We start from the raw sequence: 25166 nt of genomic DNA on the forward strand, positions 1-25166 counted from the left end.
ACAAAACTATGTTTGTCAGCCCGGGACAGGATTCCAAGTGAGCATTACTTTGAGATTGAAGTCTCCTTGTTACAAACTTCTGCAATGTAGCCAAATAAGTTTTGCCCCGTCTGTCATTTTCATATACAAAGATAATTCACTTTTTTTTTCCCTGAGCTTATAGCTGGTTTTAGATAATCACATTAAATTTAAGGATAATTTCACATCAAGAACAACAGCAGAAACAGCTAAGTTTCAAGAGATCAAAATTACATTTCCTGCAAGCATCTCACATGATAAAAAAGAGCCATTAGACATTCAATACGAAAGCTGCCCCAACACAGTTACATTCACAAGCAGCAGCACTATGGAAAATATGAAATTGCTGTCTGGTGCTATTAAAGCCAGAAAAAAAACCCCATTCAAATAATTGAACCAGTGAAAGCATGAGAAAGCATACCCTTGACTGTCACTAATATAATCTGGTCAGCACCAATGCTCTTCCAAGAAAGCATATATGATTTTAAAACTGTAACAGTTTTGGTAACAAACAGGATCCCCTCCTTACCCCTGAGGCATCTGACAGGAGCAGCACATATAAAAAGCTTGAATGACAGCACTTAGCCTGTTTGCTGTCATGGAGATAACATCCTGGCAATCAGCACAAGCTTCCTGCTTCCCGGCAACATCATATGTTTTCGACTCGCCAGCATCAGTGGGTAGCTCTTTTCTGCCCTCAGTTCCTGCAGCGGCAAAGGAAGGCATAGGAGTAGCATCCTGGTGATCTGGTCCTTTTTGCTTCAGTAAAATAGAAGTAATGTTGGCAGAGTCCCTTTTGTTTTTCATCAGCTCTGTGGCTATAAGAACAAGCCATTCATCTAGAGAATGCCAGAGCAGTTCCAGCGGCTGCAATAAACATGTGCAAAGACAGACAGAAAAGGGACATGTCAACATTAGATAATATTAATGATGTGATAATCCTCTTAAGGCAAATAAATATCATGCACATTTAAAAGCTTTAAATGATCCTTTAGAAGTCATGTTAGAGATAGGAGTCAAATCCTCATAAAAAATTCTGTACTTGTAGCGATAGAGCACAAAGAGAAAATTTCACGTAGAAGGAAAACGATCAAGCAGCAGATTGAATAAAGTAATTTAGAAAGAGTGAAACACTGAACTGTTTAACAGAGTTTGGCCTCACAGTCGTTACACAGCACACTACTGCCCAATTGCTGCTGTCAAGCAGAGACAGTGATACACACGTTTCCAGAATAAGAGCATGTCAGTTCTTTAAGGCCTTGGCCAAAGCAGCTCCCTCTACCAGCTAAATGGAGCAAACCCCAGACAACACCACTGAGATTCAAACTCATTTAGATATCTAGTAAGATACACTTCATGCATAGTGTGAGCTCATACAGCTCATTTTGACAGTATCTCAGATGTCAGAGTAAGGGTCACAAATACCTAGATTTATGAAATAGAAACTAGTATCAGTAGAATCATGTATCAATTTTTAAAGTTATAAATTTCATTTTAACAAAGTCAGTCTTTATTCACTACCACCAGCTTAAAACCAATATAATTGAAACATGGCACAATTCCATCATTACACATTTGCTCTGAGGTGCAGGCCTACTACAGAGGACAGAAAGTGCTGAGACACCTGTGGCTTTCTCATGAGCATTTCAAAAAACAGAAGAGCTGACTGTGCTGTGCCTTAATGGTGTTTATGGGGACGTTTCACAAATATGCAGTCTAGTGAGCACAGGAAGGTGTATCCTACAGGGAGGCAATTCTGACCCAAGTCTTTCATAGCATTTCAAAAGTAAGAATGAACTTCTAAATGTACTCCTTTTTCCATACTTTACTGTTACATACATGTTTTTCACCAATTAAAGCATCCAAAGACTTAACAGATACTGAAAATCACGTTCTCATCTTCTAAAGTTGCCTTTAAAAATCAAGGCAACCATTTATGCTTCCATTTTTTCCCCAATAAGAAGTTTGGGGAAAGCCAGCCTGATCGCTAAGACTGGTAGACTTTGCTCAACATACTGTATGGTACTCACCTAACCCTTGTACTCCTAGCGACCACACATTTCTCTAGATGGTGATCTGAACACCTCCAGTGTAGGTACCATTTTCTTTGTAAATGTCTGCCATGCAGGATCAAGTTAGCTTCTTTCCAAGACCTACCTGGCACACCTTCACCACAAAACATAATGTAGAAAAACTTTCTAATGGAAAATAGGATTCATTGAATACATGGAAGAACAAAAATGCAGCTGTGTTCTTAACACGTAACTCACAAGAAACTAGGTAGTTATTTACTAAAATGCTAAAATGTGTTTTTCTTCTCCCAACTTTTCAATGTTCAGCTTGCCAGACACTGTTTTCCCGCTGATATCTTGTGGTTTGTCTTTTATTTCCCACAGACTTAGCAAGCCTTTCAGAACTCCTGCGACTGATTTGTTTTTCCAAAGTTAGTTTTTCACAGGTTCTGATCACAAACTCATTCAACAGTGTAGTCAAGCATAACAACTTCAACATTCCACTTTCTTTTTTTTTTAGTCTAACTTCAGGACATAAAGCACTCCTCTAAATATTGCCTACCACCTCCATATCCATGGCTGTCAGCATTTTATGTTAGCATGCATGATCAGACCTTTTCAAGCATAATATGGACATGGTCAATCAAACCATTAGCAACACTTTTTCAAAACTACAAGTCAGCATTCTTGAGTCATTTCTTACCATAAATTGCATATTGAACACAAACCTCCACTCAACCCTCAGTTTTCACATCTCACTTTCCAGAAAAGTGAACATCTGAGTGTGATCAAGTACCAAGCTTTTACAGCTGCACACCTCATTTCTCAAATGCAAGGATCTAGCTATGCAACACCTTCCTCTTTACCCATCTAGAAAGCAAGACACTAGAAATCAAACCAATATTCAAACTGTGACATTGGAGCAAAAGTCTTTTAAGAGAAAGGGAACAGATCACTAAACCATGAAGTGACTGTGTCACAGCAAAGAAGTCAATTCAATTCTAGAAATGAATAGTATCTGAAATGAGGGAAAAAATGTTACGAGCTTCCCAACTTTGTTCAACTAGACAGGGAGAATTTGCAGCAAGTTTCCCTAAGGTGATCACACTGAACAGCAATTGTAAGAGCAATACATGAAAAAGTAATGAATGTAAACCCAGTCAAAATTACTATTCATAAAGTTTCTCACTGGTAGGATCTCATTTGAGTTAGCAGCAGCTTGTTTCATGACTGGGTGTCAAAATTCAATGACTGTTTTGTTTCTTGCAAGATCAGTACAAGAGTGCGTCTCAATTAGCTAGTGTTTCCACTTTAAAGCATTTGGGTAAGCCTGAACTGACCAGGCCCGTAATGAATTCTCTACAAGGAATATCAGTAATGCAAAGACCACCCTGTGATTTTCTTGTCAAGCAATAGTATTCCTCAGTAGCCTCAGATCAAGATATATGCACATTTTCAATCCCTTCCAAGCTAGATTAGTGACAATATGTTCAGTTAGTATACTAATACAAAAAACCTTAACATAGCATTAAGAAAAAAGTCAGAAGAAAGTTTTTCATTTCTTATACTGGATAAAATATGCTTTTGCACCAGCTTTTTAAAAGGAGTTATGAATTACATCTTCAAAGGTCATCAGGTACAGATCTATTTGGATCTAATGAGAGCACGTTCAGAAGGAAAGAATCCCTTATACCATGCAATAAGGCCTGATAACGTTCCTCCACACATCCCACAAGGGTACCACAAGACAGAACTCCTGCCACTGCTACCCTCAGTCCTCCCCAGATAAAAGTTTCTAGGTCCATTATTGAAAGAAGACAGTATTAAACAACAGATTAGCTTCCTATATAGTAAAAAAAGTCAGTATCTGGAGATCTTCACTCACACAAATAAACAGCATTTGAAAAAGTGGGTGGTGACCTTTATCACTTTCCTGTGCTCTGGAAAGTACTGAAGACCTTACACGGGACATGAACAAGCAATTTGAGAGACTTGTTTTTCCCCATAAAATCTGTATCAAAATTCAAATTACCTATAACATTTATCCCCACAACTGAACTTTAAGATGAGCAGCAAACTCAAGTGTAAAGCTACTTTCCTCTAAAATTTTCTATATGGATCTCAAATTCAAAATCTTTAAGTTCCATGTTGACTTTTTTAATACAGATTTAGCTCCCGTTTTGGGGCAGCAACCTCTGTGGTTTCTGTACAAAACAGTTACACAGTCTATATCCAAGAAAACCAAAATAAAACAAAAACCAGAAAAGGAGTTCTTTGTCACTGACCTGCATGTCCCACATGCCAGTACTGGTACCAATGAAGACATACAACTGCCAGGTCTTCAAGCAGCCTCCATATCATTGTAATAATCTAGAGATATAGTGGGCTTTATTCCCTTCTCCCAAAAGGTGAAAAGGATCATCACAACCACGTTTTCAAGGAAAGGACAAAAAAGAAAAAGGAAAGGGAAGGCAGGAATAAGAGAGAATGGGAAGTCATCCAATTGACTCAGAACACTCTCTCACCTCCCACTACACAGTTACTGTAAATTCAGGGAAGAACAGGCTAATCCAACCACAACTAAAGATTAACTTAGCATTGCCAGACCAGTGTGCCCCATTCCCAAACAAGACTAAGTTCTCATCAGCAGTCTTCTATTTTTGAGTTTGAAATTTAAATCAATCTTTTAAATATCACAAAGACAACAGCAGCCCTACTGAAGGGCTGTCTCAGTTTTAATACTTCTAAAATAACTAAATTAAAATAATAGCAATAATAATTATTTCAAAGGCATCCTGAAATTTTTGTTTTGTTAGCTAATGCAATAGTAGTATATATTTTTCTCATTTATTAAAAACCATAAATGTTGGTTTTACACAATTAAGAATTATTGATATTTTCTGGGACAACCATGCCAGTTGTGTAATATGTCTACTCCAAAAGACTCTTAACTCCATCCTAAATTGAAAAAACAATTCTTTCAGCATGCTAAGTAGTTTGGGCACACAGATAAGTAATTCTACTGTAATACAATTTCCTTCATAAATTGCAATTGAATGTTTTTGTTTGCTTTATAGTGAATTCTGAAATGATCTGGAGATGAAAAGCGTGAAACCTTCCCCCCCACACCCCCTTCCCCCCTTTTTGGGCTATAAGCAAACACAAAATGCAAGGAGATGAGGTCAGCTATTCCTAACACCTTGAAGAAAAAATGTAGCAGAATACCTACATAGAAAGGTAACAGAATATCTCACTGCAGATATAGTTCCTGTATTAAATGCATTTAACATCTGCTTGTTATTTAATCTGGTATATTTAAACCAATTTTTATTAAAACTGTTACAAAATGCTGTCTTTAACAAAATTATTCCTGTGATTTGGGTAGGGCTTTGTTGTTTGGAAATGGAAATCTGGTTAAACTCACAGTGTGCCAATCTAGCTCAACATATTTTAGTGAACAACTCTAAAGGACAATTATTGCATTGCATACTGTGCAATGCATTACATTTTGCACGCTATATTTTTCATACTCAAGCACTAGTTTTATATTCATTATATAAATTAATTTGTTATTAAAACTATTTTGCTACCAGAAAAACAAACATTTGTGCTTGTTTTTTTAAATAGTCTAATGCTTTTCTTCTTTCTGAAAGTAAAAAAAACCCCAAGCTATGAAATAAATGTAGCTGAAATTAGAGTATGATCTTTCATGACCTTATTAATATAGCTCTCTTGAAAGTCATTAGAAGTAACCTGACGAACACATATCATCAAATAAATGCAGTAATTTCAAAATATCATTTTCAGAACACCTCGTAAGAAATGCGAAGGTAGAGGAAAATTCTCATGTAATCACTGGCATCTAAATTTGGTGATATGAACTGTGCTATACAAGAGGATGGAATGAGATGGGAAAAAAGAGACTACCCTTCAGTTGTTATCCTTTAGGTGGTCTGAATAGTATGTCGGTTATATATTCAATGCAGATTAAGTGGCACACAGGAAACTGGAACTGCTTTACAGAAAGGCAAGCTATGATTTCCTACAGAGCGGTTTCTCAACCAACTAGTATAAAAACCCCACCTTCAGGAATTAAATATCTAAGTGGCAAGCACCTAAAGTAAGTTTTTGAAAACAGCTATAAATCAATAACTTTGTGAGGGTGGTAGTAAGCTGGTATGTTTCAAAGCATGTAATAATAAAATTCAGGAACAACCAGAAAAAACTTCATGATCACAGTGAGAACAATGAACATATTAAGAACTCAATTATTTCCAATTATCTTGTGAAGCTGGATAAAATTGAATGATCAGAACTCCCAATGATTCTCCAAAAACCATTTTGAAATTACATTAATACAATCTATGATATCAATATTATCATATTTTGAGATTACTACACTCTTAAAATAATATCAATAAAAACAAAGTTTACCAAAATCAGCCAGGTAACTAAGCCTTCAACATCTAATAAACAATACATTAAACAAGAAATAAACAGAAATCATAAGATGAGATGTGCATCAGTGGTCAAATGAATCCAGTGGGGAAAAAATAATTAAGGAGAAAGAAAGAGGAAGGCTTAACTTAAGAAGGGATAGGGACATCAACCAAACTTACTTCCTGTTCATGAGATGTCTGATTAATGAATGCATGCTTTGTGAAATTCATCTCTTTAACGTCTATCTTCCTAACAACATCATATACTTTTCTGACCTTGAACACCTGACTTCTTGGAGTTTTATTTCCATTGTAGCCCATGTCATTTCCATTACTGGGAGAGGATGGGCCAATGCGAAAGACATGGCAAAATATCCTCACGATCCTTAAGAGACTCTTCATTTGAGCTTCATAATTACTTGACAAGCTGGGGGAAAAAATGAAATATTTAAGTTTCTTTTCCTAGATGAAACAATTTAGTATATTAAGGAGTAAGCAATCTAATGGTCAGGTCTTACACACATGCTGAAAAAACCCCTAAGCTTTAAACCCTAATGAATTTTAACTTTTCTTTCCTGCACAAGCCCCAAACATCAAACATAAGCACTATAATTTTTACTAACAGGTACTCAAAACTTTAACTAGAAGTGAAATAAGAACAGCAAATTCCAGAACTTGCAAAATACTTCATTACTTTTTACGAATATGTACACTTCTTATGAACCACTGGTAAGAAATTCAACTTCCTACAGTAAGGATCTCTGTTTATGAAGTAAGGATCTGAATGTATGAAATAAATTGGGATACCCAGTTGAAAATGTTTTTCAACCCAGAAAATATAGCATCCAATGGTAAAAGTGTACTGACTAATCAGATATGCTGTCATATCCCATCCTCACCTAGCTACTATCCTAAATGCCCATTAATGACCTCAATTAGACAAGGGATCAGGATGGTAAAGAAGGCACTACTTCTACTCAAGAGAAACATGATCTAAAAAATACTAAAAGCTTTTTATTTATCCAATAAATATATCAGAAGTTTTATGCCTTCTTATCTGAACTGGCCAACACTAAACTCTGTACCAAACAGTGTAGAATCTGAGATATTCACGAGTTCACGCACAAGCAGAACATTCTCCATCTAATTCAACCTACTTTTCTTTCCTGAAACCCCAAGCAGCTAAGAATTCTTACCATGAATGCGTAACAAAAACTGCAAGAAACTGAAGCTGCTTCTACTGAACTCTACTCACTGATAAATATTATAGAAGTGAGTACATATTCCATTCTATCCTTAAAGTACTTGCAACTTAAAAGCATGCTTTTATATTTTATTTTTTTTTATAAGATCAGTATACACCAGAAAACTGACACCTTAGAGGATGCTGTAAACCTCTGATGCAATTACTAATCCATTAATTCACAAATCTGAAATGAAAATTCCCTGACTGGTGGGCCATAATTACATTACCAGAAGCTCTGGTCACAGTCACAAATTAACATTTGGAAAAAATCTTTGCTTGTATACCAAAAGAATCTATGAATAGAAGAAGCTAAGTCAAGAAGCTAACTTCGGTATTGGAAAAAAACATTTCAGTTGAGGTTTATCATCCCTCAGCAGCAGTGTTTTCCTGATGAAATTTCAGTTTAAATTTCCTGGTCTCCAAGAAGAGGACTTACATAAACAGGAAAACAGTGCTTTCAATAGTTTACTGAAGGTTTTACTAGCATATTTGTGAATGTTCAGCTGGGCCAAATCTGCACCAGCAAGACCAAATCACGTCATACTACATTTTTTTCTTGGAAAGAGGAAATACGCAATGGAGGTAATGCTAACTGAACAGGCTCCTTGCCAACATTCAAGGTAGAAGTCCTCAGGCAGAAGCTTGGTGGCACCCCTGGCTACCTGCCAGAACCATTACAAAAAACAACTTAAGTGACTTTCAAACTTAACAACCAACAAACCCAACAGTAATAGGCTGTGGGATAGCACCCAGGAAAACAACAGTGATGATACTAGTTGTGTTGGGGTTGCGTGGCAAGGTTTTGGGGGGGGGGGGGGGGGGGCTACAGGGGTGGCTTCTGTGAGAAGCTGCTAGAAGCTCCCCCTGTGTCTGATAGAGCCAATGCCAGCCGGCTCCAAGACGGGCCTGCCGCTGGACAAGGCCAAGCCAATCAGCGCCTCTGTGATAACATATTTAAGAAGGAAAAAAACACTTAGAGAGAGAGAGCTTTTGCAGCCGGAGGGAGGAGTGAGAAGATGTAAGAAACTCTGCAGACACCAAGGTCAGTGCAGATGGAGGGGGAGGAGGAGCTCCAGGCGCCAGAGCAGAGATCCCCCTGCAGCCCGTGGTGAAGACCATGGTGAAGCAGGCTGTCCCCCTGCAGCCCATGGAGGAAGGATGAGGGGGTGTAGCGATTCCACCTGCAGCCTGTGGAGGACCCCACGCCAGAGCAGGTGGAGGCACCTGAAGGAGGCTGCGGCCCGTGGGAAGCCCACGCTGGAGCAAGTTCCAGGCCGGACCGGTGGACCCGTGAAGAGGGGAGCCCACACCAGGGCAGGTTTGCTGGCAGGACTTGTGACCCCGTGGGGGACCCCACGCTGGAGCAGTTTGCTCCTGAAGGTCTGCACCCCGTGAGAGGGACTCCATGCTGGAGCAGGGGAACGATGAGAGGAGTCCTACCCCTGAGGATGAAGAAGCTGCAGAAACACCGTGAGATGAACTGACCGTAACCCCCACTCCCCGTCCCCCTGTGCCGCTGAGGGGGGGAAGGTTGAAGCCGGGAGCGAAGTTGAGCCCGGGAAGATGGGAGGGGTGGGGGGAGGTGTTTTAAGAGTTGATTTTATTTTCTCATTCCTCTACTCTGTTTTGCCTAGTAATAAATTAGATGAATTCCCTCTCTAAGTTTGGTCTGTTTTGCTCGTGACAACAATTAGTGAGTGATCTCTCCCTGTCCTTATCTCGACCTACAAGCATTTGGTTATGCCTTTTCTCCCCTGTTTAGTGAATGAGGGGAGTGAGAGAGCAGCTCTGGTGGGCACCTGGCCCCCAGCCAGGCTCAACCCACCACACTAGTTCAGCCATGCAAGAGTATCATTATTGAAGGGTTTAATGTACAGAATGCACTTTACATAGTATATGTTGGAAGGAGGAGAGAGCAGAAAGAGGGCCAAGCTCAGAGGTTTGTATTTACCAAGTACTACCTTCATCCTCATTATGTTAATAATAAAGCAACTGAGAAATACTTAGTTGATGTAGAGACTGAAGCCTCTTACAGGGAACAGAATTGGAGAAAACAGAGACACAGTTTTTGTGAAACTGTTTCTTGTAACAGAAAAAGAAAATAATTCCATTTCCCTTGAGGCATATTACAAAGTACCAAGTACCAAAGAGAAGTGGGCCAGTAAGAGTCCACAGGACATCTTTAGTACGGGCATCTCTGGAAATGCCTGCCTGTCCAACACAATGCAAAGCTTCCAACTTGTCTTCAGCCTCCACTAGTCAATCTCCATGCAGCAGTACAAGAGTACATATCAGCCCAAATCCAGAGACAGTACAGGCACATAGATACTGTTTCTACAGCCATAACGATGCAACATCAGTACAGAGGAGCTGTAATAGTAATAAATCAAATCTAAACACACAATCAGTTTAATTTATTTCTGAAGATACTAAAATAGAAATAAATACTGCTTCATGTGGACTAATCCAGCTACCATGACTCCTGACAAAGTCTCCATATAGAGCAAGTTTGAAACCCTTTCCTGCAGAATGGTTTTACACTATCGCGGTTTATTTGTGGGAATCTATTGGCTCTAGTGAAGCCTGGAGACAAAAGGAATGTGTTACAAGCTAGTCTGATTACACGCCGAAGCCCAACAACAGCTAAACTTCAGAAAGTTATGTTTGCAGCAACAAAATGTCATTAATGTGTCTATGCACTTTAACCCCAAACACTTGAGGGCTTTAAGTCTTTTATGCTCATTCATCGAGACGAACACTCATCAGAACAAGATTGTGATGAATGGAGTCACGAATTTCCCAGCATTGTCTAGGAGTTCTGGCCTGCTATCTACAAGCTCCAGACAAATTTAACATGACTGATGGTGGCGGGGCGGGGGAGGAGAAGCACCTACAACTAAGAATATATTATTTAGTATCCATCTAACCGATGGGCTTCCTCGTGCCCAAGCCTCAGTTGAAAAGAAGCATTCAAAGTCTTACTGCTCTACAATCTATGCTGACAGTCCTCTCCTGTTACCACACACTCTTAAACCTCTTTTCCAAAAAGCCAGCCAGAACATGTTAGTAAGAAACTTCCGCTCATGCTTTCAAGGCTCTTAACTTCTTTCAGAAAAGATTTTCTTAGCTTCTAGTGAAGCATAAAGGTCAGAGCAAATTCTGCTAGCTACTGAAAACAGTAAAATGTTAGTGGTGTTCCAACAGACTACAGATGAGGCATTTTGCACAAACTCCCTCAAACAAATGCCACAAAAACTAGGAAAGCATACTAGGAAAATCTGCTTGCCTATTTTATGCATTTCCCCAAGTAGCACTCCTTGTGCTGCTGAAACAGCACACTGGTGGATGAAATTTTTAGTCATATATTTTTAGCCATAGAAGGAAAACAGAGCCAAACATGAGACAAGTGTCTGAAGTAACAAAACTTCTCAAACATACCAAGAAAGCATGCAGAAAACAAAGATGTAGAAGAGAAGAAAAAAGGAGAGAGGAAAAAAAAGGAATGATTGATAGTTGGCTAAAAAGCTTCCCTACCTAGAGCTCACATAGCCAAACTAACCAAACAAAAATTACATTTCTCTGCAACTCAGACTTCTAGGACTGGCAGCTATACAAGGACATCAACTTTCTCTTGTTGGTGAGAACTTTCTCTCCTGAAGTCCTTTATGAATACAGTGATCTAAACAGGTGCTGTCATACAGCATTAGATTTGAGATCCACCTACTCCAGCATGTGCCCAGCATCAGACAGATTATTAGAACTGTTAAGTAGCACTAACTACCAGGTAGCTTATCAACCTGCTTATGATCCTCTCACACTTACCTAAGCAGTTTATGACCATTTGTTGTAGCAACTTCAGCAAGACTTGTTAGGATTTTAAGATACTGGCTTTCACTCTGCTGAGACAAGTGTTCCAGAACTTGCCGCAACTGATAGATTAAAACAAAAGAAATTGCACAGTGGCATTGAGCACCAGATCAACGTTTAATTTATAACATTAGCACTCAAGCATTAACATCCAGCAATAGTAGCGTACATCTATATTGTCCAATGTCTTATCTAACCTGTTTCATTATAATTTACAGAGATTACTGAAAAGATATACATTCTAGTGTCAATGTATGTACTACAAGATATGTAATATTACAGAATGCTATGAATGCTGAATGCTTAACCATGTATTATTAATTCATAAGAACAAGTTATTTTCCATCTGAAAAATGAGTGGGATTCACTTCTAACTTCTGAAAGCTAAGAGCATATTTTGAGTATCATAATTCATAATTTACCTGTCTCCTCAATTCATTCCTCGGTTAGTTTATGACACAGTATAAACGAACCTTGGATCCTACAGTTTGCTCTCGCAACCTTCATTTTTGCTCAAGATACTGAATGTCCTTCCTTGGATAAGTCATACCCTGCTAATCAATAATTGTTATGATTACTCTCTTCTCAAAATTGCCCTTTTTTGGCTAATACCATCATTTGGCTCACAAAAACTGGATGTTGCAAATGCCCAGACACTGCCCTGTCTTCAGCTCCTTTGTTCTACACTTTTCTCTAGCCTAGACTTTTTTTTTCCCCCTCAGATAAATTAACTCTTCAGTGGCACTGCTCTTCATGCATTCCTATTGTATCCTCATTTACTCCCTTCTCTCTCACTTTCAGAAAGTTCAGTAATCCTTCTCACAGAACTGTAGAAAGGTGGAATTTTTGAAAAGGAATCTCACAAAGGCAATCTAGTCCTACACTCTGCCCCAAGGCAAGGCCACTTGTATCTGCGATCCAAACTGGCTTGCCCAATTTGCCTGCCTAGTTTTTAGATGTCTTCTACTCTGGAAGCCCTGCAGCTGCAGCTTCACTAAGTGATCTCTTCTAATACTTCACTGTCCTTGACCATGTGAAAGTTTTTCTCAGGGTTCAGTTGAATCTCTAGCTACAATTCTATGGGAATACCCTTCTCCCTGTAGTCTGTCAATAATTTTTCCAGTTTGTCAACAACATTTAAAATGTAAATCCTGACTTCTAGCATACATCCAGTCTCTTCACATCATCACTTTGAGATAATATGAACTGGTCATTATCTAAGACTTTGGGCAGAACAGCTAAGACCTGGCCACAGAAAACCACCCTTCCATTTTGACAATAAATCATAACTATACCATGTATTATCTAATATATTTTGCACACTCTCTCATTCAGATCTTGGTTTTGCACACACCTCAACAATTACTCAGACAAAACATTCATTCTTCGTGTTTATTGTCTTCATTTCTACAATATACAACAGTATGCTTTGCCATGTAGGTCTTTTTTGTTCCCTGGTTTTAGTCCTTTCTCTTTTATTTGAAAGATCTACACCATCTCCCCATGTTTCTAAAATATACACTTTGAGAATTCTCACCCGTCATTTTACTTTGTAAAACTCAACCCTGTCTCAGAAATTTAAACAGTTTCTGTACAGACTTATAAATCCTCAGTCTTGCAGTAGAAGTAACGGGCTTACAGAGAACAATAAAAACTTCAAAAATCTAGCAAACCAAGTTCAGTGAAGTGGCAGCCAATACCTTACTAAACCTATTCTTTTTCCTTTTTTTTTTTCATTTACAGTCTGTAAGATTGTTTGCAGTTACTTTCAAGCAAACAATATATAAAAAAACCCACAGCTAGCTGGATTTGGAAGGGGGAAAAGCACCCCATGCTTCCTAACCACTACACAATCAAGAAACAAAAATTATTCTCCTTGCTTTTCCTTTGCTTTAGATTGCACTACCCCACAATAATAAAAGAAACAAGGTCTAGAAGAACCACTGAAAAAGGAATGGAATAGTTTCATCTATAGCAATAATAATCAAATGAAATTGCAGCTGCAATCTTTTACACTCTCATTGTACAAGGTAACTTGATACAGATGAGTGCTCATACTTCAAATGTTCAAGTTCATTCTAGATGATTCAAGCCTCGAGACACATCCTAGAACGGGTATTGGGAGATAGCCACGCAATGAAGGAAAACAGGCCCCATTACACAAAGTAATTCTATATATAGAATGCTCTACCAGCACCTTCATATTGAAGCTTGCAACGAGTCTGCTCTTTCAATTCTTACACTGTATAGATCACTTTGCCAAATATGCAAAGTTAGAGCAATAAATTAAAATAGAACCTACATTTAATCCCAAATTCTTAAAACTATGTGAAGACTGTACATTTTCCATGGCAGAAAGAAACATACATAGTGGTCAACTACTGTGGCGCTGTCAACTGCTGGTAGTGTCTTCTAAGCAGGACACTCAATATTAAGCAGTCAGATCTCCACAACACAGACAGATCGGTAACTATAAAACACATAATACTGTATTACCATGTTTTCCCGTAGATCTTCATTCTGTGTCATTTGGATTATTGTCTGAAAAAGTCGAGGATGATACTGTATTAAGACTTCACAAGTCTCTCCATACCCACCCTAAAAAGCAATAGTTCAAAAAACATTTTAATTAAAAGAAACATTAGAATTGGGTTTTATACTATTATAGGCATTAAAACCTACTAAGGATTACAAATATTTTTTTTTTAATGCTGAATGGAGAAATCCAATCCCAAGATAAACTGAAATTCAATAATGTATCAAGGTTAGACACAAAACATTCAGGAGACAATGGAATCAAATTCTTTCGGTATATCGACTCACATATATCTGCTCCCTTTCTTCTTTTTTTTTGAAACGCTCTCCTATTTAGAAAGATGAAGTTACATTTGAACAACACTTCCCTCAACAATTTACCAGAGATTAAAACCAGTGCAATATTTAGCTTCTCTTCCTATTGCTGATGGATGACACATGTCTACCTAATTACACCCAATCTAATTAAAATTGACAGTCAATGTCAAGGACAACAAGAAAGGCTTTTTCAAATACATCAGCAGCAAAAGGAAGACTAGGGAAAATGTGGGCCCGCTGCTGAATGAGGTGGGTGCCTTGGTGATGGAGGATACAGAGAAAGCAGAGTTACTGAATGCCGCCTTTACTTCAGTCTTTACTGCTAACGTCAGCCCTCAGGAAACCCAGACCCTGGAGACAGGAAAGAAAGTCTTGCAAAAGGAAGATCTTCCCTTGGTCGAGGAGGATTGGGTTAGAGAACATCTAGGCAAGCTCAACATCCACCAATCCATGGGCACTGATGGGATGCACCCACTAGTGCTCAGGGAGCTGACAGATGTTATTGCTAGGCCCCTCTCAACCATCTTTGAAAGGTCATGGAGAACAGGAGAGGTGCCTGAGGACTGGAGGAAAGCCAATGTCACTCCGGTCTTCAAAAAGAGGGATGACCCAGAAAACTACAGGCCAGTCAGCCTCACCTCCATCCCTGGAAAGATGATGGAGCAACTTAGTCTGGGGGTCATCAATAAGCATGTGGAGGAAAAGGTTTTCAGGAGTGGGCAACATGCATCCACCAAGAGGAAATCAGGCCTGACCAATCTGATAGCCTTCTATGATGGCATGACGAGCCAGGTGGATGAAGGGAGAGCAGCGGATGTTGTATACCTTTACTTCAGCAAGGCTTTTGACATAATCTCTCATAAGGCACAAGCGTGACTTGTTAAAGGAAGAAATAGGATAAACTCATGAAAGAGTTATTTAAAATTAATACACAAGTATGATTCCACTTGTGCCTTAGATCAACAGCTCAGACTTCACAACTCTGAGAAAAATGGTTTTTTGGAAAGAACAAAACTTGAATTTGTGGTTTATTTGTATCAACTCTTATTCAACACAGCTGCATTTTTAATCAGGCACCTAACACATGAATACACATGAAATTCTACATTGGCAAGATGACCATGTAACATACTAAATGCTGCAACTCTGGAGGCCCCTTCTCTTTGCATGACAGTTCATAACCTGCTTCAATGATAACAAATTATTTTAATTGTTCCCAGTACCAAGAACTTAAGTATTAAAATTGAAACGACCCAGAATCCACAAGAATTAAAGTCAGCTCTTCAAAATCAAGGTAACCATGTTGAGAAGAGCTACACAAATCTATAATTTCAATCTTCTAAAAACACATACGTACTCTGAAAAGCAAACCCGTAAGCAAAGAATAAAACACTTGATGTAAAAGGAAAGAAAATGTTTTGTTTTCTCCTTTTTTTAATTTAGTTTCATAAGCTTGTAAACTAGATAATCTTGAACACAGTGCAATCATCACTACAAAACAGCAAACACCAGGTGTCACTACTGACACCTAAAAAAAGTTGACAGAATTTTGATGTATAAAGTGGTGCCCTAGAGATCAGAAAACTGGAGACTGAAGCAGACAATTGAAACAGTAATCATAAAAACAAAGACTCATACCATGAAGTACACACTGGTATACTTTCTTACAGGCCTGTGGCTACAGGAAGCCTCAAAATTGAATAGACTTCATGTGGTTCTATGGTAATGGTAAGTCATTCTGCCATAATAAAGAGAAAAATCTAACTCTGAGCTTCGAGTCAGTAGTGAGACAGTATAGTGACCTGGCACTTCTGTGCAACTGGAGCTGAGGACTTATTAGGATTTCTTATATCCAAAAAGAAATGCTGTAAGTAACCTAACTTGGTCAAGACCTTCCGCAGATAGTCTATGAAATAAATTTTTACAAAGTTAAACATTCCAAAAATATCCCATGGGTACGGAAGACAGCAGTCTCTACCACAAACACACAGCTACTTCAACTGCAGGTCTCAGGCACGTGAGGAATCTTCAGAAATCAAATAACTTGAGATTATTTTAATCTGTTAGTACAACAAAAGATTTGAACATTTCAACTTTATCCTGCCAAACTAATGACATGTACCAGGGTAATATGATGTCCACTAAGTGCAGTGATTTTTTTTTTTTTCAGTCTCCAGCTTATAGTTTTCTAGTCTGCTGATTACTAGAAAAGGTTCAAAAGCTTCCATTCATTCATTACATGTTATTTACACACTGATCTTAAATGTTTTTCTGTAGGATCAATTTAAGTGTTCACAAACCAAGAAAAGACACCCTAGCATGCACTACAAACAATATTTGGTATCAAGCAAAAAAGACTGGTTTGCATAGCAGTTGAAAATGCTTAAGACTTGTTCTTTGTTCATCATCCAGATACAGTATTTGGAATACCTTTGAAAAATAAGAGTCATCACCATGTAAGTTTTGTTTGTTTTATTAGTAATATCTCTTCAAGAGAAAAGAAAATGTACTAGTTGAGATGAACAAAATCACTCCTTTCTGCATGCCTTTACCTCTTATTTATTAACAGTTAAGCACCTAAACAGAGTCTATTACCATTAGATCAAGGATTCCCAAACTTGCTATTCAAATGTAGTTCTGCAAACTCTTTGTTTCTCATGAGCTCCCATCTTGCAAAGTCTTTAGTGGGATCTCACTGATATCTTTAAAGACTTTTGCAAAGGGTATAAATTGGGAACCTGCCAAAAAAATTATTTGCAATTTAATTGCAAAAAAATTATTTTTGCATTTCTGTTTTGCCAAAGGACTACCATCTTTCATAGGCCTTAAAACTAAAAAGATAGCACTGATCAGGTGACACTGTAGTAAGCAATAGGAGTACACAGAAAAAGAGTGTTGTTAATTCAATACCTGTACACAGAGATCCAGTGGAGTAATACCATTTTTGTCTGGTAAATATTTGGCTCCTCTCATCAAAAGAATTTGTGCAGTGTCTCTCTGACCATGGCTATTCAAAGGAAGAGAAGAGAGTTAATACAGCACTTATGCACAACTATGAGTGATAGACCTGGCTTTATTGTATCTAACAAACAAAACCAACATAAGCTGGAGAAAACAAATAGCTATGGTATGAAACTCAGCAGAAACACAGGATCGAAGATAATGCCACTTATATTCTTCTACTACCTTTCAAGACACTGCAGAAGCACAGTGTAAAATTAGGTATGGCCCATTTATCAAGTCAGAGTCACCCTCATCATTCAAGAATAATTCATCTTAGCCTAGCCTCAGAAATTATTTATATCCCTCAATACCTAGAGCACGTATTTTCCAAAACCCTTTTTTCTGAAGAAAATGAGAAACTGGGCACTAGCGATTAGATGCTGACTTCATTAAAAACACACTGAAAGACTAGCTGACTATTGCTTTCCTTGATATTTGGTGCATATACCGACAAATGTTAATACAGAAGTATCTAAAGGGTAAAATGAAAGTCTGATACAAAAGACATAACAATTAAGGTTACAGATACAAGTTCTTCAACAAAGTTTTAGATTGCAAGCTAGTTTGCACTGTGCCCCTTATACAAATTAATATGAATATTTGCTGTCCTGGAACACACCAAGGCTGCCTGCACTAACAGTTCAGGAAGGGCTGAGGAAAAGCGACAATTAACAGCTGAGGGGCAAGATGCAGCTTCTGGTCTCTCAATAGTTCCCAGCTGAGTTTTCCTCATCCATGTCCCTCCAGCCCAGGAACAAACAGTTAATCTAATGTACCAGACTTTGCCCCAGTGCAAACTCAGCTACCAGATCTCAGAAAGGAACTAAGACTAAGGTCTACTTGAAGCACCTCTTCGCTATAATTCTCTAGACTAAGTGCACAACCCAACACCTTCAAAAAACAGGTGTTTGAGAGTCAGACTTTGAGCACAGATACCCTGTCTTCAGCCATCATCAGCCACTGCTACCACATCATGCTCTCCCTGTCACCAGGGTCCTAACCTTTCTTCCCGGGTGGCAGCAGCACCACCAACTGGCCCTTCTGAGATGCTAACTTCCACTATGCATCCTGTTCATTCTATCTTTCCCACTGCTCCAACTGTTCATTTCTAAAAGAACATCACCACTGTACTTGCGATGCATTCCTTTCTCACAGAAAACCTCCAAGCCGAGGTAAGTTGCTTACTTCTTTTAAAGTGGATGCCAATGCCAGTCCCTAAATCAAGCATCAAGGCATTCAATTAGCTAGCCGCTATTTATTCTCCACTTCCCTTCTTAAATGCCAAGAGTCAGCGTACACTAACTCTAGAGACCGGGGCTCCCACAACCTAATTCTTGGCAGGCTACCAGGTCAGTCCATTTCTCCTTTTGTTTATATTAACATTTAATCATAGGTGAACTATTTAACCAAAGCACAGGGATTATAAAATTGTAAATGTTCTAACAAATAGCAGAAATGCTCCAATTAAAATAAAAAGTCCTTTATCATATGTGATTAGTTTTGAAATGAAACTAAACTGAAGAAAACAGAACTGATCAAAGCAAGAATATAATTTCAATCCAACATTAACGCATACATGCACATTTCACGTACACTATAATACCATAATGTACATTAAAGAATAGTCAAAATTGCCTTATAAAAGGCTGCATTTTTAGAAACTGATGAGTGTAGCAGTCACTAGCTTACTCTTACTTCTCAACATACGGATTTTCCCACAAAAGAAAAAAAAATTAGATAGTATCTTTAAAACGGCAGGAAAGTGATCTGCCTGGCAGACTTGTATTTACAAATGACCTAGGAAGGAAGGGGCAGGAATGTTACCATTACTTAATCATCCCCAAGAGCTGCATGTGAAGAATACTGACCCACTACAAAGAGCCACTCAAATTCTTACCATAAAATACACTGGGTTTAAATAGCCATAGAAGAGAGGAAAATATTACTCAAAATAATCTAAGTTGGTAGATCTCATTTTTTCAGAAAAAGGTTCAGCAGTCATTGATTTATGACTCATGCTAGAACATGGACAGCTATGTGTTTAACACATCTGTTAGGAAGAGGTGTATAAGCCTGCAGCACTAAGAAAAGTATTTAGATGAGACGCTAAACTACATTCAAACACGAGGCAAGATTAAATACCAGTCAGCTTTTATGTTTCCTAATTTTTGTGCTTTCTAGTAATTCTTATTGCAGAAGAAAAAAAAATCCATTTCACTGTTAGCGCAGTATTCAAAAGTTAAGAATAAATACCTGCAAGCAAAATAGAGTGGAGTTGCCCCTGACACATTCGGCCTGTTTATATCTGCACCGCTGTCTAGCAAACACTGCACCGTCTAGAATAGAAGAAAATACCAGCATTAGAAAGAGAGCAACAGAAAAGTCTATTGGCTTGCAACTATTTAGTGCCATGCATGTCTAATTACACTGAAGGATTTAATTTTCCGTAATGAATCTCAAAACCAGAATTCCTAAACACTAGATGGAAAATCATGGCTGTCAGAGCTCATAAAGCTTCCTTTGAACTTCACATTTTAATAACAATGCTTTTATTGAACTTCAGCTAATCCCAAAGACCCCTGACCCCTGAAACTACAAGCCATTTAAAAAGGAAAACAACACTTTTTAGAGAAGTAAACCTCAGGTTAGTGACAGCCATGAACAGCCTTATCACAAGCTGAAGTTTTAAACACACGCTAAAATAGAAGAAACAAGTAAGCAAATTCTAAAATATTAAAACGAGCAGACTCTCAAACAACTTTTCCTATGTTTCAATCACAAAGTAGGTAAGTCTATAGGTAACGGTTTCTCTGTATTCATTTTTTATTCATAGTAAATTAAGATCATTTTAGATTTAAAAAGCACATAATAGCTGGTACAATTATGAATCAAACACATTCTAAAAAGTAAGGAAGAACATTTTCAAATGTTTAACATTACATCAAAACCTGTAATCGACAAGCTAATAATAGTATTACAGAACAGCTGAATAGTATAAAGTCACTTAAACTCCCATAAACGCCAAGATCAATCATCTCCACAAGAGTAAATTACTTATTCCCATGGAAGTGTACGCAGTCGATACTAAGACAAGCAACAGAGTTCTCCTGAAGTTTATAAAAAAAAAAAAAATCACGCAATTCTTTACAAATCTAATGTGTTAATAAAATTTAGAAACTTACTGTCTTGTGTCCGTTTTGACAAGCTACATGAAGGGCTGTCTGTCCCATTGCATCTTCAACATCTACATTACTGACATGCTGAACAAGATCATGAAGCAACTCTGTTCGTCCATTGACAGCCAACCAATGAATCTAAGTACAAAATGATATGTTTCCTTTAGCAATGATTTAAGTATTTAATAAATATGATTTTAAACCTGACCATACTATTGTCAACATTTTCACAAAAAGAAGCTTTGAACAATACTATCAGATGCCTAGGAACTTTGATCACATCTTTTGATTCTTAAGGGCACTAGACACACAGCAGTTTTATTTATTTACATGTAAGACGGCAGAAGCTTCAGAAATGAGAATCTTCAAATTCTTCGCTTGTTTTAAGAGCATAATGAGAATCAATAGCACTTACTGCAGTCAAGCCTTCATTATTACAAATGTTGACATCTGCACTGTATTCCAACAGCTTGCTCATACATTTCTTCTGGCTATAAACAAAAGAATACATTAAAACCCAGCCAGGGAAAATCATTTATGAAGATTTATCTTCTTAGAGTTCCACTCACTCTAATTCATCATTGTACAAACCACAGGAGGTAGTTTTACTTTATAAGGAGTATGGTAGTGAGCATGTGAAAAAGAAGTGATCATCAGTAGCACCAGAGATCATACAGTGCAAGTGTAGCATATGACAGCACAGAGCTAAAAACATAGTTCTGTAACTGAATGTTTTTGTGGAAAGCGTAGAAGTATTTAACCACCACTCTAACTGCTTCAGCTCAGCATGAACTACACTGTCAAGACAAGAAGACAGAGTTCAGCTAATGGAAATCCATGAAGTTCATCATTGTCTGTACACTTCAGTGAACACATTTACAGTACACCACTAAATCATTAGTTAATGAGACACTCGTAACACTATGTAAATCTTTGGCAAGTACAATAACTGCCTTAACTAGAGGTGTATTTCCTACTTCATGTTTTGTTTGGTCTTTTAACACTCTCTAACACTAAGTGCTTTACCCTGAAGAGTTTATTCTTACTTTTCCTCCTTATTTGGTGCCTCTCGCACCTTTCTCATGCTTCCTTTCCACATAACTGTCTCTTGTGTGTATTTCTGCATTTCATCATGTACCACTTGGCTACTTCTTTCTCTTTCCTCCTACAAATACTCCTTCCACATATCTAAAAGCCACCGAACACTACCCCCTCCTCATTTGAAGTACCAGCTGCAATACAATTCAGTTACTGTAACACATACCTGCTCTAAAAAGACATTATCAGCTGTGTGTTTCCACATACTACAAATCAAGAAATAAGATCTTAAAAGATCTTAAAGAGGTGCTTGCTCACTGCTTTCATTTTTATTTCCCCCCCAACATTGTGCAGGCAAACTTTGTATTCCCTTCTTTTAGTACAAATTTCCTTGGAGACACTGAGAAAAATCTGAACCCTTTCAAACCCTCCAGTGTCCTCTTGGAAATCTTTTCTTACTTAGCTAACTGGAAGGCAAATGCATCCCTTCTTCAATCACTGTTGTAAGAATCATTAATCTCCTGCTTAACAGAAAACACTAAAATGACTGGCACTAAAACTGGCACTTCGGACATAACTTCCTATTTATATAAAACTATTTTCTGAATATTCAAAGTATGGATTTAAACCTCCACATTCCCTCTAAGTGTGCCATCCCTACTTTCAAAAGTGAAAACCAAAGTACCTTCTTTGAACTATGCAAAAATATTACAGAACGTGTCAGCTCAAGTGCATTATGCACAAAACCATTTTAAGAGTTTTAAAAACTTTTTTCTTACCCATTCCTTGCTGCTAAATGGAGAGGTGTGCATCCTGAAATGTCCTGATAGTTTGGATTTGCCCCTTTTTTTAATAATAGAACAAGGCATTCAACTGATCCACAGCTAAGAACAAAATAAGGAAGGGAAAAACTGTAACAAAGATATTTACAAATGAAATCTATATCGACATAAAGACAACAGCAATACTATGTACAGATTACATTCAGTAGAAAATCTTAACACAAAACTGTTTTTACACTCTCATAGTTGAAGCTACACAAAGCTAAAGGAAAGACACTTAAATGCAGTGAGAACTGACTAATGAATAGGTGCTAGCCTTCTATGTGATTTTAGTGACTTTAAATCCCAACAGTGAATCTTTACCGCCAATTGTTTAAAATGTTTTGCTTACTATTTCCTCTCACTTCCCTCAGCTTTAATATATTCACAGGACTGAGTTTTCCATTAAATAACAATTCCAGTATTGATTTTTTTTGTTACACTTCAGTGTCTGGAAGTTACGTTTAAAATTTTAAGTATCAGAAAAATTCTAAACCTCATACAAATATTTCTTTGCTGTTTGTTTTTACTCTAACTCCCTTTTAATTTTCATAATATAGTGGCTTTTCAGGATAATCAATGTCACCAAGAACACAGAAACTTTGCATTGTATGTTTATCTTACTCCTGAACTCTTCAAGAGGAAAAGTTGACCAGGAGGATAAACATATAGTATTTTTGTATCCATCATGACCAGCTTATCCATTGTTACTAGTCTTCCCGATGACAGAACTGCTACACAACACCCCAAAGAAACTGAAGGCTAGCTCTACAATAAGTTGGAAAAACAACACCTTGACAACCTCTTAATGACACCACACCTTGCCAAGATAAAAGAGAATCCAGAAATGAAGTGTAACAATTTCATGGGTTTTATGATCAATAAATATAGCTTTTCAAAGATACTTCTAAGAAGTATGCTAAGAATTTGCTTGCATTTTTTTCTTTAAGTAATTTCATATAAGCAGCTTGTAATTCTGAGATGGGAAGTTTAGGAAACATATTTCTAAAACAGTCTGCTTAGAAGCTGGAACTTCTACGTTTATTGTGCCCAAATACCCGCTATTTTATGCAATACTATTTTTTTTTTTTTACTTTTTTTAACAGTTTAAATGTAAGAACTTTCAAGATATTTAAAATGGGTCCCAAATATAGAGCATTCATTCATTAGTTTCAAGTTTAGTTTCCTGAAAGGCTACTTTGAAAACTGTCTTGTTCATTTCTATTAAGGTTAAGTTAATCTGACTGTTTCTTGGCAATATAGATGTATTCCCCATTGAAGAGCTACATAAATAATAAATAATCTAGGTCATGGGTTTGAAATTTGCGCTGAAGTCCTTTATCCAGGATACAAAAATTTATTAGAAGTGAGCAGGCAAGTTATATGCCCTTCAGTTATGGTCACATGAAGTGCTTTGGAACAGCTGCTTCCCAATGAACATCCAAGTGCTTCCCACTGTTTTTGAATACTTCAAAAACAAGCAGCAACTGCAGACAAGGTTTCTGGAAATCTACAAAGGCAAGAGTAAGCCAGCAATACCGGATACACATAATGGCTACATTTCTTCACAGACTGAGATTCCACAGAATGGAAAAAAAGTATCCACAAAGACTTCCTTCACTAGAATTTGGAAAGCCATTTGATATAGTGTGTAAAACCTGCCCTGTCAATGAGGCGGGCACATTGCTAAAAGAACAAGCAAAATACAAAAAGGAAGTGTAAAAACAAAATGTTAACTGATACTACAGAGTTTTCCAGCTTACATTGGTGCCTTAGATTTGTGGTAATACTTTCATTGTTAACTTCTGGACTGAAGTAAGTCTTACTTTGCTGCAATATGAAGCAAACTTCTCTTCACACGTCCAAATGCGTAATTCACATCAAATTTTGAATTTGATAGCAGCTCTGAGACAGACCTTCAAACAGAAACATAATTTTAATTAAGAAATAGCTCACAATATCCAAGCAAAGTACATACTGTAATTTGCACACAAGTACTCTATTTCTTACTTGACCACTAGTTTTTTTCCTTCCAACTAATTTCTGAACAAGAGATCCAACAGCTTTTAAGCATCTGCATATTAACAATACTTTTGCTCTTTCACTTCTTGTACATAAAAAATGAACTGTGACATTGGGCAACTGTTTCATATGTCAACTAGTAAGAATCAGACCAGATGACCAAATCACTTCTTTACAAATAGAAGCATATTCATAGCTTTGGTTTGAAAAACCGATAAATTCACATTTTCCTCCTTATCTAAACACAGCCATCCTAACCAGATATCCAGCAGCTTTCCCAAACATAGGCAAAGTTTAGAAGGAAGACTGGTATGTGAAATAATTATGATGAAGTAGAAGGATACATGATTTGCCAATAGGATAATAAATTTAAATAGGATCCTTCAAGCTCTAACGAATTAGTAAAGATAAAATATTAGTTAAAATAAAGTATTTCAAAATAGGCAAAACTGCAAGTGAACTGGTGATTTCAACTTCCACTAATGAGCTGATCACATAATTTAAAACCCTTGTACACAATCTCAACAAGATATTACGTAGCAGAACAAACATTTATCCTGATTAGATAAACAGTTTACAGTTTCAGTAAGAGTTACTACCTGCTTGCCTACAAAACTCAGCAGAAGGTAGCACCACTTAGTTGGCACTGTACAGCTCCCCCCAGGTCCCAG

At 37.5% G+C, this 25166-nt stretch overlaps 1 protein-coding gene across 4 annotated transcripts in view; it reads right to left on the reverse strand.

The window, feature by feature from the left end:
• Positions 1 to 25166, reverse strand: part of HACE1 (HECT domain and ankyrin repeat containing E3 ubiquitin protein ligase 1) — a 53326-nt gene that overhangs the window by 23038 nt on the left and 5122 nt on the right. For 2 of the 4 annotated variants that reach the window (XM_054820350.1, XM_054820348.1), the window contains exons 3-12: positions 24300 to 24389; positions 22432 to 22536; positions 21030 to 21105; positions 20621 to 20752; positions 19692 to 19774; positions 17346 to 17442; positions 14079 to 14180; positions 11538 to 11644; positions 6650 to 6896; positions 548 to 885 (exon numbers count right to left, since the gene is read on the reverse strand). In XM_054820350.1, coding sequence (XP_054676325.1) covers positions 548 to 885; positions 6650 to 6896; positions 11538 to 11644; positions 14079 to 14180; positions 17346 to 17442; positions 19692 to 19774; positions 20621 to 20752; positions 21030 to 21105; positions 22432 to 22536; positions 24300 to 24389 — 1377 coding nt within the window. Of the gene's footprint in view, positions 1 to 547; positions 886 to 6649; positions 6897 to 11537; positions 11645 to 14078; positions 14181 to 17345; positions 17443 to 19691; positions 19775 to 20620; positions 20753 to 21029; positions 21106 to 22431; positions 22537 to 24236; positions 24390 to 25166 lie in introns of those variants that run through there. The other 2 variants (XM_054820349.1, XM_054820351.1) reach the window with 2 other exon arrangements.

Source organism: Grus americana, chromosome 3 (genome assembly GCF_028858705.1).
Source record: "Grus americana isolate bGruAme1 chromosome 3, bGruAme1.mat, whole genome shotgun sequence".
NCBI lineage: Eukaryota > Metazoa > Chordata > Aves > Gruiformes > Gruidae > Grus > Grus americana.